Below are 17,314 nucleotides of genomic sequence, written 5' to 3' on the forward strand. Positions count from 1 at the left end.
ACAATATATTTTAACAAAGCTGATAATTTTATTTCCAATGATAGACCTCTAATATAATGTCCATAAAAAATATAATCAAACATAAACTAAACATTTAATTAAACATACATTTACATTCATACACAATCTTCATTATTTCTACTGAAAAGTTGGTTCACAAATGAAGTTTTAAATACACTTGCTCTCCTCGCCTGCATGAATCACTCAATAACAAAATTATTATGCATCTAGTAGATGGGGATACTAAAAAAATTCAGTTATGTCAATGTTTGTTTAAAAAAGAATGTTATCAGTCTTTGAATGTAGCCTGTAATTTGCAAGCAGTAGCAAGCGATTGACTAATCTGCTTGCACACTAACCAATCCAAATTGTAAAATATCCATGTAGGTTTTCATAGTTTCAAACTTTAATGAAGAATATAATTTCTTGTAGTTACAGACTAAAACAAACTGCACAATCTTCCCTGAGACACAATCCTTGGCTACGGAGAATGCTACATAAGTGATAATGTGAAGAGCATCTTTGTCCGGAAAATAAAGAGTATTCTATAGTTACAAATTAACAAAGATAAAATAAGAAACGTGAATAAGTATGAAAAGCGAGTTAAAAAGGAGCCAGAACTCAAGGAATGAAACTCGCCTGAAAAAGATAACTACATATGTATAAATAAAGTGAATTGATAGAATTTCATATGCTAACATGCGGAAAATGTTAACATTCACTGCTGTGGAAATAGAAACTCACAGGCAAATAATAAATCATTGCTTGCCATATGATGTTCAATTAAGATGACTATTCAAAGAAAAGTTAGAAATAATAACAAAACATATTACAACAGAGTCAATGGATAGTATTTAATTAATAACTAGGCTGCTGCTGGTGCTGCTGCTGGGGCTGAGGGGGCTGTTGTGGCTGGGTCTGCTGCAGGTTCGGTCCAAATGAATAGACATTCTTGCTGTATGGGTTAGATCCAGGAGTCTGCTGGGTTGGCAATGGTCCGCTTGGAGGACCACCCATGGGCGGCATGGATGGGTAACGCTGCTGCTGCTGCTGGCCGTAATCTACGCCAGGCTGAGGAGGAAGCTGTCCTGGATGATGAGGTGATGGATGACCAGGGAGTTGTCCCGGCATTGGACTCTGGCCCTGTGAGGGCATTCCAGGCATTTGACTATGCCCTTGACCGGGCAAACCAGGCATCTGTTGACGTGAAGCATGAGTAGGAGAGCCATGTTCAGTGCCAATGGCCCCACCCATCTGAGCGTACGGGGATCTGAGAGGCATACTGGTTGGAGTAGAACTTGGTGGGTATATGGCACGGTTAGCAGTACTTGTCGCTGGTGGGAGTCCTGAGGAGATTCCTGCAGAAGCTCCACCATTCTGCTGAGGAAGGGGTGGCATACCGTAGCCCTGTGGTGCAGCTTGGTATTGGGAGTACTGAGGGTATGGGGAAGGCCGCACTTGCTGAGCTTGAGACGGATCCACCGTGGCTGGCTGTGACTGCTGCTGTGGCATACTCACAGGTGGTTGGTACATGGAGTACTGGCTTGGAGTGGTAGGCACATGCTGAGGTTGCTGTAAGGGTTGATGTTGTGGCTGCGGCGTGACAGATACAGGAGTAACACTTTGAGGAGTCGATGAAACAGAAGCTGGGGCTGCTTGCTGGGGATGAATGTCAGGGGTTGTGTGGCGGCTTGCCTCAGATTGAGTTGCAGCCTCAAGGTTTACCGAATCAACAGCTTTCCCAGTTTTCCCAAGAGGGTCAAATTCTTTGGGATTCAAGGAAACAACACTGTTTGAAGGTGGCTGTCCAACAGATGGTACTTGTTCTGAATAAGTAGGTTTATCAGACTTGGAGGGCTTGGAGGACACATTGCTAAGAGAGGCGTTGGTCAATGAGTCCAGAAGTCGATTCACCTGGTCGCGAATCTGCTGCAGCTCCCTCCGGACTTCATTGACCTGAGTTGCTTGAAGTTGCAGCTGTCCGTCATTTTTCTGATCCCCAACAAGCAGTAGAAGTTTCAGGATGCGACTGTACTGAACAGCAAATGCCAGGTCCGAACTGTCAAAGATTGTAATTAGGTCTCCATCTTCGTCCTTATATTTGATTGTGATATCGTCGGTGCTGTTAAGCTTCCCACGGAAAACTCTTTGCATCATAAGGACCAGTTCGTCATAGGTTATGGCTTCATTGTGAATAGGTATCCGGCGAACGTCATCTCCCAATTGCACCTTAATTATCAACTTGCCCGACAAATCAAGCTGAGGATACTCCGTCTCACTCTTAACAGATGCACTACTCATGATTCTTGTGGCTGTAGCTCTCTTCTGAGGGAATTAACCAAATATTTTCGATAAATTTAAATGAATAACACCAAACAGCGGCGGCCGAAGTCCAAGTCCAGCCAACCAGACGAGACCAGCACCAGCAGACCAGACTGCAAGCCTTCCGGTTCCGGTAGACACGTTATTCCCGCATCTTTCCGCTTCCGCCCCGCGTTGGAAAGAGCGCCAACGCTTGAATAGCGCGAATGAGAGGCAGCCCAAGGCTTCAGGGGAAGTGAAGAAATCAAGACCAATGACAGATTTAAGTTATGCAAAAACTTTTGTAGAATATAAAACAGTATCTAGTCTAGGCTCCACTCGCTTATCTCAACCAACAGTGACACCGTGACGTACCAAGAGTAGTGACTAGTGACCCACCCTACTATTTTAGTTTCTGACCTGGCCGACTACGGCGCTAACGGCCGTGACGCTGACAACCAACCACTCTAACCACAAAAACAAAACAAACATCTGTCATAAACCTTGTAAACCAAGCTTGTACTATTTCAAGTGAAAGTAGTTTGTGGAATTTAATTTCTTACTGTCGAAGAATATAATTGGCTGTTTTCCATCTCATTTTAAATGGATCTGTCAAAAGTGAAGGATGATAGGAAGTTGGAACTTAGCCGCTGGTACTTTAGAGGTAAAACATAATAATTTCCTCCTTTCAACTTGTGACAAGAATGTCTTGTTTCAGGTCAAGGATACCTTGTTTGTACAAGATTGTAATTAGGGTCTTAATGTGTTTGTGTGGAAAGTCACCTATCCTACCATTAAAGCTAAATATAACCTATAACCTCTGATCCTTGTTTGTTCCTCAGGTGGATGGGCGTTTCTGCCTTTCCTATGGGCTGTCAATTTTGTGTGGTTTTACAAAGACGCTTTCAAGAGACCTCCATTTGAAGAGCAGTCACAAATTAGGAAATGTGTGTTTTTCTTGTTTTTATGTATGTTAGCAACATATTACCTTTATCTTATACAAAACATGACACTTTTCTTTATGTTTCAGATGTCATATATTCTGGTATAGGAGCACTCATTTGGAGTATTGCTCTTATAACATGGAATATTATTTTTCAGAAGTATCGTGTTGAATGGGGTGATTTAGGTGATGAACTTACTTTCCTAATTCCGTCTGGTAGCCCATAGGCACCAATAGGGAGTCAATTGTACTACTATTACATCATGACTTGCTTGAATGTTTGTTATCATACACAAACAGCTTAACAGATGAAAGCTATCTCTCCTCCTGGACCAGTTTTTGACCATTACTTTTTAATCATTTAACTTTTAACAATCCCTAAGAGATCTTAGCTCAGTTGTTAATTTATTATTTGTATTATTCAAGGCAAGATAGCCTCTGTGATATATTTTGAATATCTTAAGAGAAATAAAACTCAGTTAATACACAACAATTTTATTAATCACATACATACATTTTGATAGTACACATCAATTTACAGATTGAAAATACTTCATAATTGTGACAATTTTCCATTGTTCTATAAGGACGCTTAAGATTTAAGTTCCAGACTGATGTTAAATATACATAGGAACAACAGCCAGCAACTTTAGTAATTGGTTGCAATGGATGTGATTTTTATAGTTCAGAGCAATTTTAATAGCATTATTGGGCCTGATAAACAGTACTGCTCTCAGCTTACGTAAGAATGAGTATTTCATCACAAGTTATTCTTATTGGCTTCACAAGCTAGAGCAAGTCACCCATTTGGAAAAACAAGCTTTATTACAACTTTCCTCTATTTGTTCATAAGTAATTAGCAAAAAGAACAAGATTGAGGAAAATCAAGTTAACGTCTGTGATTGAATATATCCTCAGATGATTCATGATGATAAAGACCGATCAGTGGCATTTAATGCGCACTTGAGGTAATTTGGCTTTCATTGACTAATCAGCATTTCATGTAATACCACACAATAATTAGGTGCTAACAGCAATAAGACCCATTATTTGAAAATTCAAAGCATGAGGGCATAAACCCTCCCCCATCCCAGCAAAAATTTCAAAGAAGGGATCTTGATACTATCTCTACTCCTATGTGACGTCAATACAGAAAATTGCATCTTAATATAAGAGTTAGGTTTCACAGAAATAGACCAATGCACAATTTAACAAACCTTGCCCTACTACAGAAACAGAGTGTCAGACAAATAGGTTGTGGATACTACAAAACACTTAAAAAGGCACATTTGGCATAAAACAATGAAGTGCCATAAAAGACCACACAGTGCAGAAAGTGCTATCTATAAGTTTAACTAATGTTAATTGACATTAATTGAAAAGTTAAGTTAGCACACTCTACAGCAGTGGTCAATGCATCTACTGTTCAAAACAATAATTAGTACCATCATTCTGTTATTATTATAGCAGTTAGATTGGAAGAGTCTATGTTAAAAACTACATGACACCTATATGAAGGAAAGCAAATGCCACTGTTTAAGGTACACTAAAATCCCAGGAGTACACACAGAAACAGTGGGAAAGGCTTTCACCCGAAAAATGACTATACTCTATAATTATAACTGCCAAAGCATACATCTACAAATCAGCCTTACAAAAAAAAATCCTTTAAGGACAACTAAACAAAGCCCACTATCACTTAAAATAAAATAAGCAGGAAACCCCAAGTGCTCCCCATAACCCTTAACATACGATCACAAACCATACTTTTACTTAGGCTCACTGCATAGTATCACCTCTTTAATCAAAACTAAATTCTAAATGGTTTTTCACAGCACATACATACCCTATGTTTACCACAAATAAATATTAGACTCATTCTTTCTGGGGTTACAAAAGTTAGACTACCAAGAAGCTCATCGAATAAATTTATACAATAAAATGGAATGTACTCAAATGCAACAAGCAATGACTGAATGACTAATTTGGTCCATAGTATTCCAAACAGTTAAAAACAATAGCAAATATATGCATTTGTAACAAAATGTGACAGTACTATGCCCTGAACTGCTAAAGCCAACAAAAATATGAAACATGTAAAATTCACTGGGAAAATGTCTAAAATTAAAAAGAGAGTTCATACTTGAAAATCCAGTGCCATATAAAAAATGAACCCATTTAAATACCAAACGCAACACCAAAACATTGCAATATAAATTCACAATTTTTTGTTTAAAAAACAAAAAGGCACAGAATTACATTTTAATTTTTAGTTTCAAATGTCACATAGAACAGCCTGAAACCTGAAACAGTTTACGTCATAAAATTCTTTTAAAACTTTGAAAAGTAGTTAAACATTAAAAATATTGCTTTACAGCCAATGGGAAAGGCGGATTTACTTTCAAGGATTTCTTAATATTTTGTTAAAGGATAATCTTTCACTTGAGTCTGTTCAAAGATTTAGCTAAACACCAGTATGATAAGATAACCATCAACCACTTGTCCCTTCAAAAGTACGGAGTGCATAATCTGGTGAACAAACTCACAATGAATACAATTGCAAGGCACCCCCTTCACAGATTTGAAGCACTTTGTGATCTGATAGCATTCCTCCCAATTAATCTGGACCCCCTTGTGTTCATCCTTTTCCCAACATTTAACAATTCATGATGTTGCTGCTGCTGCTTTCCCATGATGTGAGGGGCAAAATTGTTGATGCATTTTGTCATATCTTCTAGTCTCCGTGTAAGCAACACGTTTTTCAATCTCTCTGCATTCAGCTCTCTTTGTAATTGAGCCTTGCTTAAATTACCTAAGGGACTCACAAATCTGTGGGTCAGCATACTGAAGGCTGTTGGTCTCCGTTCAGGATTGGGATCTATCATTTCCTAGAGGGAAAAGAAAGAATAAGAATAAGCCAGTGTTGATTAACACCAAATGAAAGTGCAGAGAGCCAAATAAAAACATGAAAACTACTCACTGTCAACAGCTGCCTGAAGTCATGACAATAATGAGATAGCTCTGGCAATTTGCCTTCTCTCAGTTCATGCCATTGTGGTCCATTTTTGGGAAGAGGACCAGCACCAGCAGCTTCTAGCATGGTCAATCCTACACAATTTAAAATAAATTAAGATAGCTATATTAAATGATTACAAAGGAAGGTTTTCACTTCTGAGAAAAGGACAGTACCTAATGCAAAAATGTCAGCTTTTGGTAGGTGCTCAAAATTCTCTTGCAAAATTTCTGGGGATAAGTATCGACAATCTCCTTCTTCAACTTGAGGATTAGTGATAGATGTAACATGCCCCAGATCACCTAGAAACAAATAGGACAAAAAAAAGTTTGTAAAATGTTGCACCTAAAATGAGGACAAAGGGTACTACAGCTATGAAGCATTCGAACTCACCAATTTTATAAGTAACTTCCTCCACTTTATCATCTTCTTCTGTAGTGTCATCTGCAGAGTCATACCCAACTGAAAGCAATCTCTGCTCTCTGCTTAAGAAAATATTACCAGGTTTTATATCCATGTGAACTAGTTTCATGGAATGGATATACCGCAGGCCCTCCCCTATGTGTCGCAACATTTGGCGCAGCTCTTGTTCTGTAAACCGTGTGCCATTCTCCTTATGCTTCTCAATGGCTTGGGCCAAACTGCCTCCATTGCAGTATTCATTCTGGATGATCATGTGGTTATCTTCAGCCCATGCTGAGAAGTACTTGACTACATGGGGATGTTTGCCAAGTACTGCATGAGCATACACTTCATTTAAGGCAACTTTCCTAAAATATAAATATAAAGTAAGTACATACAAGTAGAAAAAAAATTGTGTGTCAATTCACTTCAAAGGAACTGGACCTACTCTTTACTGCTGCCTGTGACTGGGCGAATGCTCTTCTTCACAGCATATTCAATGCCATCTAGCCTTTTAGTGCATTTATAAACACTGCCGAACTCTCCTGTGCCAAGCAATTCGTCCTCAATAAATTCCAAATTATAGCGTGGTATGTTAGCATCACTCAGTGCTAACTTCTTTGTTGGTGGGTCAACATCCATGTCCGCTTCATCAAACTGGGACGCCAAAGACACCTTGATACTTGGGATAGTTGGAGGGACAGTTGGAACAACTGTGCCTGGAGGTGACCTGAGAATTAAAGTCAACATTTAAGACACAGCAGAAAGGCAGTAACAGTTTTAAATTTGATTTGAAGATGATTCCTCAGGAAGAGTAGCAATTACAGCACGCTTTGCATTTTTAATATCCATCACAAAAGGTCAAATTTGAGACTTCTCATACATATCCTTAATGTGAAAGACAACAAACAGCATGTATCCAAGGCCTTAATAAAAATGTGTCCTTGAAATCACATGTCACAACACATAATTTCGTGTTCGCTAACAAGAACTGAGGTAAGTTGAAGACATAAGAAGAGGTAAGCTTCACAAGCTCAAACCAATGGTACAAATTATACCAGGGGTGGTTAATGCAGGTTGGAACACACAACACAAATATCCATTACTGCTTGACAGCTGTCAACCCTTCGACAGTAACAGGAGCAAGTTACACCTTTCATCCAGCTGACAGTGCCTTACAGTGCTACGTTTCCCCAGCCCACATCACCTGTCGCAGTGCCAGCTGGCCAACACTTACCCGCTTTGGTTCATGAGGGCTCGACACCTCTTCTTTGATGTAAGGATCATCCCTGTGGGGGTGAAGGGGTTCAGGTTGACGGCCAGTTTGTCAGGAGGGGCGAGGCTGACGAGGCTGGAACTGGAGGAGGACGACGTTCTGGACTTGTTCCTATCCCAGTCCCTGTCGAGCAGCGGCAACAGGCGGCCCCTAGCGCTGGGGGCGGCCGCTGCAGCCAGCCCGAGCCCTAGCGATGCTGACGGTCCATGGCCCGGCGGCAGGGGCGTAAACGGAGCAGAGCTCTTCTCCAAGATGGTCTTGGGCGTGGCGGGCGAGTCCATGAGCCGCAGCGACTTGACCCGCTTGTAGGGCGGCGAATCGGTGCCGCAGTCCGGCGCCGTGCTGTGGTTCAGCAGGGAGAAGGTGGGCGAGGACATGGCCTCGGGGGACGAGTCCACCGAGCTGTGGGAGAAGTCCAGCTTCCTGGGCAGCGGGTAGGGGCCGCGGCCTGGGCTGTCCAGCCAGTTGGATGTGTCCACCGTGGAATCCAAGTCCTCCTCCATGTCGGCACCGTCATCACCGGTCGAACTCACCGTGTGCACACTCACGTCTAGCATATTCTCAGTCTCTGCCGTTCCTGGCTCGCGCTCCAGTCGACTTGTATTGTGCATGGCGGCGCCAGGACGAGACGGTCGTCGCGCCAGAACAACATTCACTGTCACAAACGCCACAAATTTGGGACACAACACGGAAAACACACAAAGCCTAGGCACGCTTGCTGAAAATGTCGTTATGGCGGGTAAACACAATTCATGATGGCGACGGCGGTTCAAACGACGCCGTTCGTTTGTTTTGAGGGTGCGTTCCAGAAGGCACCCGAGTGTGGTCTTTCCTGGTCGGAGGCGGCGCTGCCTTCCAGAACGTGACTTGGCCGGGAATCCCCGTGCGCGCGTACGCGTCGCGCTTGCGTACTCGCTCCCTCACACTACACTCGCTACAGCCCCCAAGGCTACGGTGGTACGCTCGACGAGAGGCGACAAGCTTATCACATATTGTTTTGAAGGTGTCTGCTCATCCTTTTAACTCTCAGGACCAATTACGTGAGCGTACATCGAAGACTGCCCTTCATTATTGTGCTGTGTGAAACATTGTTAGGTAAAGTTGTTATGGTTTGTCAGAGTTTTTGCGGTTAAGTTGGTGTTATCCGTGCCCTCGTCCGCCCTACTGTACTTGGGCTTGATTAACCTTTTAGAGGCTCTGGCAGTGGCCGTATGTATTGTTATGCAAGGTGTCTTTACTTGGCTAATGCGGGCTTCCTTTTGCTGTGGCTGAACTGAATGCCGCGCTCGGAAATGTCCGTGCTGCTTATTCATCTGCGGGGAATCATGTCGATTCTCTTGAAACGCATGACGGGGATCCCTTGGGGGGAACCCCGTTGTTGAGGAAAGGGTCCTCGTCGATGCGAGTCATTTTACATCTCGAAACGTATCCGATTGGACAGAATTGTCCCTAATAACTGTATTCAATAATGAATTGCGTTAAATGCCAGCCTGGTTATATTTTGTTATTAAGTTTTTAATTTAAAAAATGAAATTTTTTGATTTTGTGTAGTTTTGTGGTGCCAATTTAATTTTCTGCTTTTAAAGGAGTTTTCTTGCTGTTATATGTTACAGGACCCTTTGGCAGCTCAATATATCATATGAGATATGCAGACATTAGAAGCTCTATTGGAGAAAAAAATACCTGATGATTATATGAAAAATTACAAGAAAACAATTCACTCAAAGCTGCAAAACAGTCCCGACACAGTCAGGAGTGAGTCTAACGGATGTGATCAACCCTTGCAAAATGGAGACAATATTGTGATTTCCCCACTAGACAGTCTTGTTTCTCCGAGTCCGGTTGTGAAGACCATGCCCCTTGCTGCTCTGTCTTCTAATGGAGTTGCAGGACATGGGAGTTTCAAACTTGTGCCTTCGCCTGAAGGAGGCATTGCCCAGCTTAAATCAGGTGTATTGCAAATTAGGGCAGTTGGTGCAAATAATAGAATTGTTGGCACTCATAATCGAAGAATTCTCCCAGCTACTAATGGTGACTTGGAGGAAACCCTCAGACTGCTTGCACCGAGTAGCAATGGTGATGGTCGAAAAAAATTTAAAATAACTACTGTGCCTAAAATGGTTCCACTGATAAATACAGTTGGAAATCAATCCAAACTTTTGCCTTTCCAAGCATCTGAGGTTTCACCTCAATTGAAACCTTCCCTAAAACTTTCATCAATATTAGAAGCAAGATTATCATCAAAGCAGGTGGCAGGACCTTCCTCCATCTCCAGTCGTGATCCTGAATCAATATCTTTATCTAAGAACAATAGTGTATCAGAATCACAGGAAAGCTTAATCTTGGATGCATCAACAACTACTCTTGAAAAGGTACCTCAAAACCAAGGTTATACAGTTCAAAGGAATCGGAAAACAACCATTAGTTTTGAAAGAGGAGCGACTAGGATTGTCTCAACAAAGGCGAAGAACACTCAGACCGTAGATATTGGAGTGCAAGTCTATATGCCAGATCCTGAGGAAGATCTTGAAGGCAACCAGGTTCACTTACCAAACCCAATACCGCCCCTGCAACCCATCTCATCAACTGCAGGTAAAATCATTCAAAGAGATGTTGTCGATCATACTGCGTGACCTCCCATTACAGTTTTCTCCACATTTTGTCATGTTTTGTGGTTGTGTTTTTACTCATAGTCTCAGTACTGGTATGATTGATCGCCGTTGTGTATCGACCTCAGGTATTGGGAGATTAACTTAATTAAATACTGGATCTTAAAAGAACAATCACTTGCTTCATTGTCTCTGCTCATTCTCTTGTAAGTATTAACTTATGATGGTTTGTGCAGAGCTTTTGATTGACTGTGAATTGTGCACACTGCATAAACTGTGGCTTGATTTATTCTTTGTGCATGAGCTGTTCACGATACCAGATTAATTATAGGAGAGAGCACTCCAATTTTCTTGTAAAAGAATTTTTTTTTGTCATTTGCTGCTTTAGTTTTCAATGTTGCATGGCTGAAAACAGAGCTTGAGCGATGCAACATGAGATTAAGGTAATCATTATTCGTCTCATCAAATCAAGAAGTCTGGTCTGTAGTTCCGGCTGCATTCAATAAATTATTTATTAAGCTTATATGTTGAAATTGCCATAATGTTTTCTGTCCTATATGAGGACTCCTTTTTGAAGCAAAGGATTGAGAATTCTGTTCATATCTTAGGGTTATCATCTCCATGCATTCTCCCTCTACTTAAGCTCTTTATCTACTGATCAACTCATTACCAGTGACAGTGTATCAAGAAATTACATGTAAACATAATTGCATCAAGGGTGTCTATGCAAGCTCATGTTGGTGCAAACATGTTATTGCAAGTACTTTTTTGTTACAAAAGTCTATTAACTATTCTATGTTAAACCTGACTCAATAATTTGCTGAAACATGGACTTAAATAATTTGTGGCTAGTCCATAATGTTTTTGTAGTCATGTGCACTTTAACTTAAATTTTCTGTTTTAATTATTTATTTTGGAACTGACTACCTTAAAATGATAACTCTTCGCCGTTCCATGCAAAATATGTCCGAATGTGGGAAAATGTTATGGGAAATATCTCGGCGTGCTCAGACAATTTCTCGAATGATGAGAGCAATGGTGTTCACTTGGCCAGAGAGTTTTTAGCTTCTGCTGTATACACTGAAATTTATACAAAAAGCTATTTTATGTAATTAACATGATGTGAGGTAAAGTTATGTAACATTTGTAATTGTGTGCAAACCATCTTGATAATGTAAAATGAGTCAACTGCCAGAGTAAGGTAAGTATCATATCAGTACTGGAACCAGCTTAATAGAAAATGCATAATACAAATTAAAGCTTCGTCTTTCAAGAGCAAAGTTATGGTATTTGCTCCAGAACTGAAAGTGTTCCCCTGGATACCACGCAGAAATTTTGGCATGCATTTTCAACATTAATGGTTTCTTGAGCTGAATGTCATTCAAAAGTTACTCTATCATTTTAAAGTAAAAGATTTGTTGTTTTGAGTGATATTCACTGCATATAGCAAATTGAAAGTTGTTCATGAAAAAGGCATAATTTGTACAAGCTGAGCAGGAGACGCCGTCATGTTAAGTGAGTATGCTGGCTGCAAAACACTGCTCCTCGCCGGCCATAAGGGAGGGAGAGTTCAATGCAGGTGTGTATGGCCAAACTTCATTCTTCTATGTATTGACGGCGTGTCAGTCTCGTCTGGTGAGCCTCCACAAAGTGAGCCAGTAAAATCAATATCGTTAGCATAGTGTATTCAGTTCCATACTTCTTCATATTTAGCTCTTTGAGCAGACGGTTTGCTGGATTGATCTCAAATTTTACTGGGTTATTCTGAGATGTTAGTCCCAGGATCCCTTGGGAGTGTTTCGTGATATTTCACCTGGATCCCGGAAAATAAAATCAATGCATTTAAAAAGTTAAATTTTTAGGGGGAAAAAAGGGAATATTCATAAAAAATGCTACTGTGCGCCCTATAGCTAACATCTAAGAATACCTCAGTAAAATTTGAGATCAATCCAGCAAGCGGTCTGCTTGAAAAGCTACAGTCAAGTTTGAAAATAAGAGTTCATGCAGAACAAAATGGATCACTTTGTGACTGAGCTAAGAGTTCATCAAAATGTGTCTGCTTGGCTGCAATGTACACCTATTCTATTGTACTTTCAACAACTTGAAGCTCATCATCTAAAATACATAAGGGGAAAAAATCATTTAAGAAACGTTATTTGACAAAAAGAATTTTTAGTTTTTAATTTTTTAGGGTTGTAACCCCTGTCAATGTTTATTAGTTTTCTTTGATTAACAGTGGCATGTTGTGCTCAGGTTTGTTGACACATCCTTTATTGAAATTTGGTTAGTGAACACCATTGGCTCTTCAGTAGTGGACTATTCTTCTGAGTACATAATCATAACATTATTGTAATATAATCCGGCCAGCAAGCGGCTGTAAGAAACGTGCCTGGTAAACACATTCTACAAACTTGCTGGTAGGGGGCTCGTTTTAAGGGGTATCATTACGGAAGGAGGTTGCGATTATAGGCCATGCCCATAATTCGTTGATCAAGAGGCCTAAATATAAATTAGAAATCAGCCTGCTCACCAATTTATCAACATGGGAACTGGCAGAAAAATTTAGACAGCCATCAATATTCTATTTCTCATTTTTTGAAGAAAGAAATTTATTGTTTCAATATCCTTTAAAAAGGCAGACATTGTTGGTGAGCATGGTTCCTTATTTATTGAGAATCTCTGTGCTAACACTATTCAGGAATGGCATGTAGCTAGGAATCAAACCAATAGCATGCACAACATAATTACCTTTGCAAAGAAAGACTAAATGTTTATTTGGATATTTTGCTGAGTTTTCTAGCAGATACATTGTTTTATCAGTGACATTAATTTTGTTATGCATGGTGTCAGGTTCGCAGTCTCATTCCTGTATGCAGTGTTCACAGAGCCTCTGAACAGCAAGCATCTTCACCATCAATTTCATCTTTTCTATTTTTGTTTCTCAATAATATGACTCCAAATTAGGACCTCCTTACTACAGTGATACCCCTTAAATCCTCTGTCCATGTTACTTGTTGCCCTGCTGACTGGAATATCAGATATTTCAGTCACTAATGCACGATTTATTAGTATGTTAAATATGACAGATGAACCTGACAATGACATTGTCCAATGTCCAGTGTTACATATCAATTTTTTTTCCCCTCTCTCTGTTTTTCAAATTACTTTTGCTAGTGTTTGATTGTTTGCTTTATTCTGCCTTTGGTATAGGTCCTATGCATCCTGCAACTTCAATTTCTACTTTGCCTCAGAGTGAATATGTTATTGTTGACACAAAGAATGGGAAAAGGATACTATCCATCCCAAAACAAATGGCTGGCACAAAGACGACGTTTGTTATAGATGGAAAAATTGCTTCCATTTCCCAACCAAGTAATAGTAGTGTAACATCTTCTAAGAGCATTTTGCTGTCAGATCCCCACTTGGGCCAAAATAGGTCCAATTTAGTGACTGCTGCTTCATTGACCTGTGACACTGTCACAACACCAAGCATATCTACTCCTCTCCAAGTCCCTAGCAGTAACTCTTTTATTTTGTCAGTTCCGACTCCAACAGGAGCATCTAGAAGCATGCAGACAGTAATCGGCTCTAGTGCATTGAGCTTTAATCATAAGGTTCCATCTGATAGGTTAGTCTTGCCCTTAAATTCTCCTGTAACATTTGAGGGGAAATTGAGTTCAATGGACTCACCAGCAGATTCAGTTGCTTCATCCCAGTCACGTTTCCAGATTACTGCTAATTCTGATTCAATAGTTCTGCCTCTTAATTCTCCAATCAAGTCTTCAAATATCAGAAGACAAAATAATAGTGAAATATGCACAATCCCAAATACTACTTCCTTGTTTATCATGGTACCAAATGACAGAAACCTAGCAACATCTCTTGATGAAGCAGGTGAAGCTATTTCTAGTTCAAACATATTGAAACGGAAAGCAGCAGTTTTGAAAAACGATTTTCCATCATTGAAAAAAAGATGCCCAGAGCTTTTAAAGAGTTCTAGTGATACTGTTGAGGCTTGTGAAAAGGGAGGCGTGCAGCAACACCGCAATGGACAGATCCACACTTCACCAGACTCTGCTTTGAACCCAAATGAGTTCTCAGCTCCACCTTCAAAAGAAGATATAAACTGTCTAGTGAAAAATGCTTTCTTAGAATTCAGAAATTGTTTGGTACCTGATAAGGATGGCAAACTGTAAGTATATAAAGTTCTTTGCTCCTTTTCTAGTTAGTAGGTTCCCTGCTTTAGCAGCTGCATACTTATTTTGTTTTTCTTGTTTGTCTCAGACCTATTCATTTGGCTGTTGAGAATAATGATCTTGCTGCAGTTAAACGTCAATGTATTGTATTAAAAGCTCGTAGGTCGTCAATTGACATACCTACTTCAAAAGATGAGGTAAAAGATCTTTTCAAAATTTCCGTTTCATGTTATACGTTGTTTATTTCTGTACTTTCTTATTTTATTTAATTCTCCTCTTTTAGAGCCCACTTCAGCTAGCCCTGTACCATGGGCACTGTTCAATTGCTGCCTTACTGCTTCAACATGGTGCAGATGCTTCAATCACTGACCAAGAAGGCAACACAGCACTTCACCTTGCTGTAATGCATGCTGAAGATATTTTTGAGTCTGTGTTCCTTTCTCGGCAATATACCATAGAATTTGTAAATAATCTAAATGATGAAGGTAAATTGAATTTTCTGGATCAATTTGATGGAATAATATGTAACTTTTTTTACAGTTTGTTTCTTCTTTTTTTTCTACCAGGGTTCGCTGCTCTTCACCTTGCAGCTCAACAGGACAAAATAAGTGCAATTCAATGGCTTATAAATCATGGGGCTGAAGTTGACCTTCCTGTAAGTTTCTCAGGCTTAAAAATAGCATTGAACTTAGTGAGAGAAAAATATACAGTTATATTTAAATTTTTAAACAGCTGGGCATCACTGGATTTATAAGAGGTCACAGCTACAGCGTTGTTATTTTACAGATTCATGTGGGTTGGATGCTCTTTTGGTCTCTAGAAAGACGTTGTGAAATTAGTCTCTAGTATCCCCCTCGTGAACCTGTAGAACAACAAGTCTGTAGGTGGATTCTTGTGTGGCTTGAAGACATTACACTCAGCCATGCAGAAATGTCACCTGATGTGCTTCAGATTGAGTAGTATATTGTTAAATCTCTTGAAGATTTAAATGATTTTATGAGGTCAGCATACATACCTGTGTAACAATATTTAATTTTTGTTTGCAGGATGGAACATGTGGAAGAACAGCACTATTTCTTGCTATTGAACGCAAGAGTTACAGAGCCCAAAAAGCTCTTCTAGCTAGTGGAGCCGATATGAGGGAGCCAACATTCTCAGGTTCAACTCCCTTCCATCTTACGAAAGCAGATACAATAGCTCATTTAACTTCGGGTCAAGATGCTGTTGCTGAATTCATTGATTCAGGTAAGTAAACCATGTACTGTACCCTACTTACAAACACATACATATATTTTCATTCTGTGTAAACGTAATTCGTTCTTCTTTTTTACATTTATAGATGCTCTTTTAAGATCCCCAAGATCCTCTAGTCCATCTGAAGAGAATTAAAGTGGGCCATCAGTCTTCTTCAAATTTCACATTTTGCAGTGTGTTTTTAGGTTTGATCTTGTTTTATTGTTTTATTTTGCAATTGCCTTGTATGTTTTATTTATAGTCAAGTAGAATTATTCTTGCTGAATCTGATAACTTATAGAGTCAAGTGTATTGAATTCATGAAGTATGAAGTATCAACAGCTCTTCAGTCTCAAAATATTCTGTTTTTATTTTTATTATCATTTTGTAAGGGATTTGAATCCAGTATGTGGTCAGTGCCCTAAAAAATTTGCTTCATCCTTTTCCATCTGAATAAAACTAATTCTTGGTAGTAATGAATTAATGCAAAGGAAACAACATTTTGAAACCTCGTGAAGCTCATATTTGCACAATTTTTTTTATACTATGAGTTAACTGCTTTTTAAGAAAAAGTTTTAAGTGTGAAGGGCAGTGAAGCTGGTTACACTGTGCAAACATGTGCAGTTTAATGTTTCAAGGTACAGAACAGGCCATAAAAACAACAATATGGTGTTTGGCTGTACATAGTCTTGATGACTGATTTTCCCTTGTATAAGTTCTGTATCAGTGTATCAGTTCTGTTTTATACATATCATATCTTGTTAATACTCTGTTGTATAATTATCATTATAAGAATTGTCATTAATTTTTATTAGTTTTTGTTCTATTTATTTTTTCTTCAAATGAAGGAATGAAACCAGTTATTAAATTGTCAGTTTTGTGGTGAGCCTGGTCCATGCAGCTAGGAAGAATCTGTGATTTATTTCTTTTCAAATTCTGAGAGAGGTGCCAATTTTTCTGTTGAGGACTCCACATTGTCATGCCTGATCCTACAACTAATTTTAAGTGGACAAGAAATTTTCCTCTATTAGGGCATGTGTTTTTGTGTTAGCAATGGAAAAAGAACAACCGAAGCATAAATATTTACACTGTTTCCCCAGTGTTAACAACGAAAGTGTTCATTATCTGTGATTTTAATTAAGGCCAAATAAGCTTCGAGTAAAAGTTGAAATTTTGTCGTCACCCTGTGTGTATCCTGTGTGTGTCAATATTGCATAATAACAAACCATGTAACAATAATAATGCATCAACCTGTGTATTGGACTGTCAATAAATAACACATAAAAACAACTTGTTGTACCTCTCAGCCTTTTAATCAACATCCCTAAAGAAGCAATCTCA

The 17,314-nt window shown here is 39.4% G+C and overlaps 4 protein-coding genes across 8 annotated transcripts; 2 read left to right on the forward strand and 2 right to left on the reverse strand.

Moving 5' to 3' along the window:
- Positions 1 to 8: 8 nt before the first annotated feature.
- LOC117641564 (protein TFG-like) lies at positions 9 to 2,439 on the reverse strand. Its single transcript, XM_034379017.1, has one exon. It carries the CDS (start codon positions 2,299 to 2,301, stop codon positions 859 to 861), a length of 1,443 nt encoding a protein of 480 aa, XP_034234908.1. The 5' UTR covers positions 2,302 to 2,439; the 3' UTR covers positions 9 to 858.
- Positions 2,440 to 2,717: 278 nt separating this feature from the next.
- Positions 2,718 to 3,734, forward strand: LOC117641567 (gamma-secretase subunit pen-2-like). Its single transcript, XM_034379022.1, has 3 exons — positions 2,718 to 2,965; positions 3,144 to 3,248; positions 3,332 to 3,734. Exons 1-3 carry the CDS (start codon positions 2,905 to 2,907, stop codon positions 3,469 to 3,471), a joined length of 306 nt encoding a protein of 101 aa, XP_034234913.1. The 5' UTR covers positions 2,718 to 2,904; the 3' UTR covers positions 3,472 to 3,734.
- On the reverse strand, positions 3,724 to 8,739 carry LOC117641561 (wee1-like protein kinase 2). Its single transcript, XM_034379014.1, has 6 exons — positions 7,897 to 8,739; positions 7,108 to 7,389; positions 6,651 to 7,027; positions 6,434 to 6,559; positions 6,225 to 6,352; positions 3,724 to 6,132 (listed from the first exon to the last, which is right to left on the reverse strand). Exons 1-6 carry the CDS (start codon positions 8,544 to 8,546, stop codon positions 5,818 to 5,820), a joined length of 1,878 nt encoding a protein of 625 aa, XP_034234905.1. The 5' UTR covers positions 8,547 to 8,739; the 3' UTR covers positions 3,724 to 5,817.
- Positions 8,740 to 8,832: 93 nt separating this feature from the next.
- On the forward strand, positions 8,833 to 17,263 carry LOC117641558 (E3 ubiquitin-protein ligase mind-bomb-like). 5 transcript variants are annotated; one of them, XR_004587488.1, is made up of 8 exons: positions 8,833 to 9,030; positions 9,549 to 10,527; positions 13,755 to 14,736; positions 14,829 to 14,937; positions 15,024 to 15,225; positions 15,307 to 15,395; positions 15,473 to 15,699; positions 15,787 to 15,927. XR_004587488.1 is itself a non-coding variant. In XM_034379007.1 (8 exons), the coding sequence occupies exons 2-8, from the start codon at positions 9,582 to 9,584 to the stop codon at positions 16,127 to 16,129; spliced, it is 2,577 nt and encodes an 858-aa protein (XP_034234898.1). In that variant the 5' UTR covers positions 8,834 to 9,030; positions 9,549 to 9,581; the 3' UTR covers positions 16,130 to 17,263. The 5 variants fall into 5 exon arrangements, 3 of the variants coding, with proteins under 3 accessions (XP_034234898.1, XP_034234900.1, XP_034234899.1); XR_004587489.1 differs by having other exon boundaries at positions 15,473 to 15,696; positions 15,787 to 15,926; XM_034379007.1 differs by lacking the exon at positions 15,473 to 15,699 and adding an exon at positions 16,080 to 17,263 and having other exon boundaries at positions 8,834 to 9,030; positions 15,787 to 15,985.
- Positions 17,264 to 17,314: the final 51 nt, after the last annotated feature.

This window comes from Thrips palmi, unplaced genomic scaffold (assembly GCF_012932325.1).
Source record: "Thrips palmi isolate BJ-2018 unplaced genomic scaffold, TpBJ-2018v1 HiC_scaffold_15, whole genome shotgun sequence".
NCBI classification, from domain to species: Eukaryota; Metazoa; Arthropoda; class Insecta; order Thysanoptera; family Thripidae; genus Thrips; species Thrips palmi.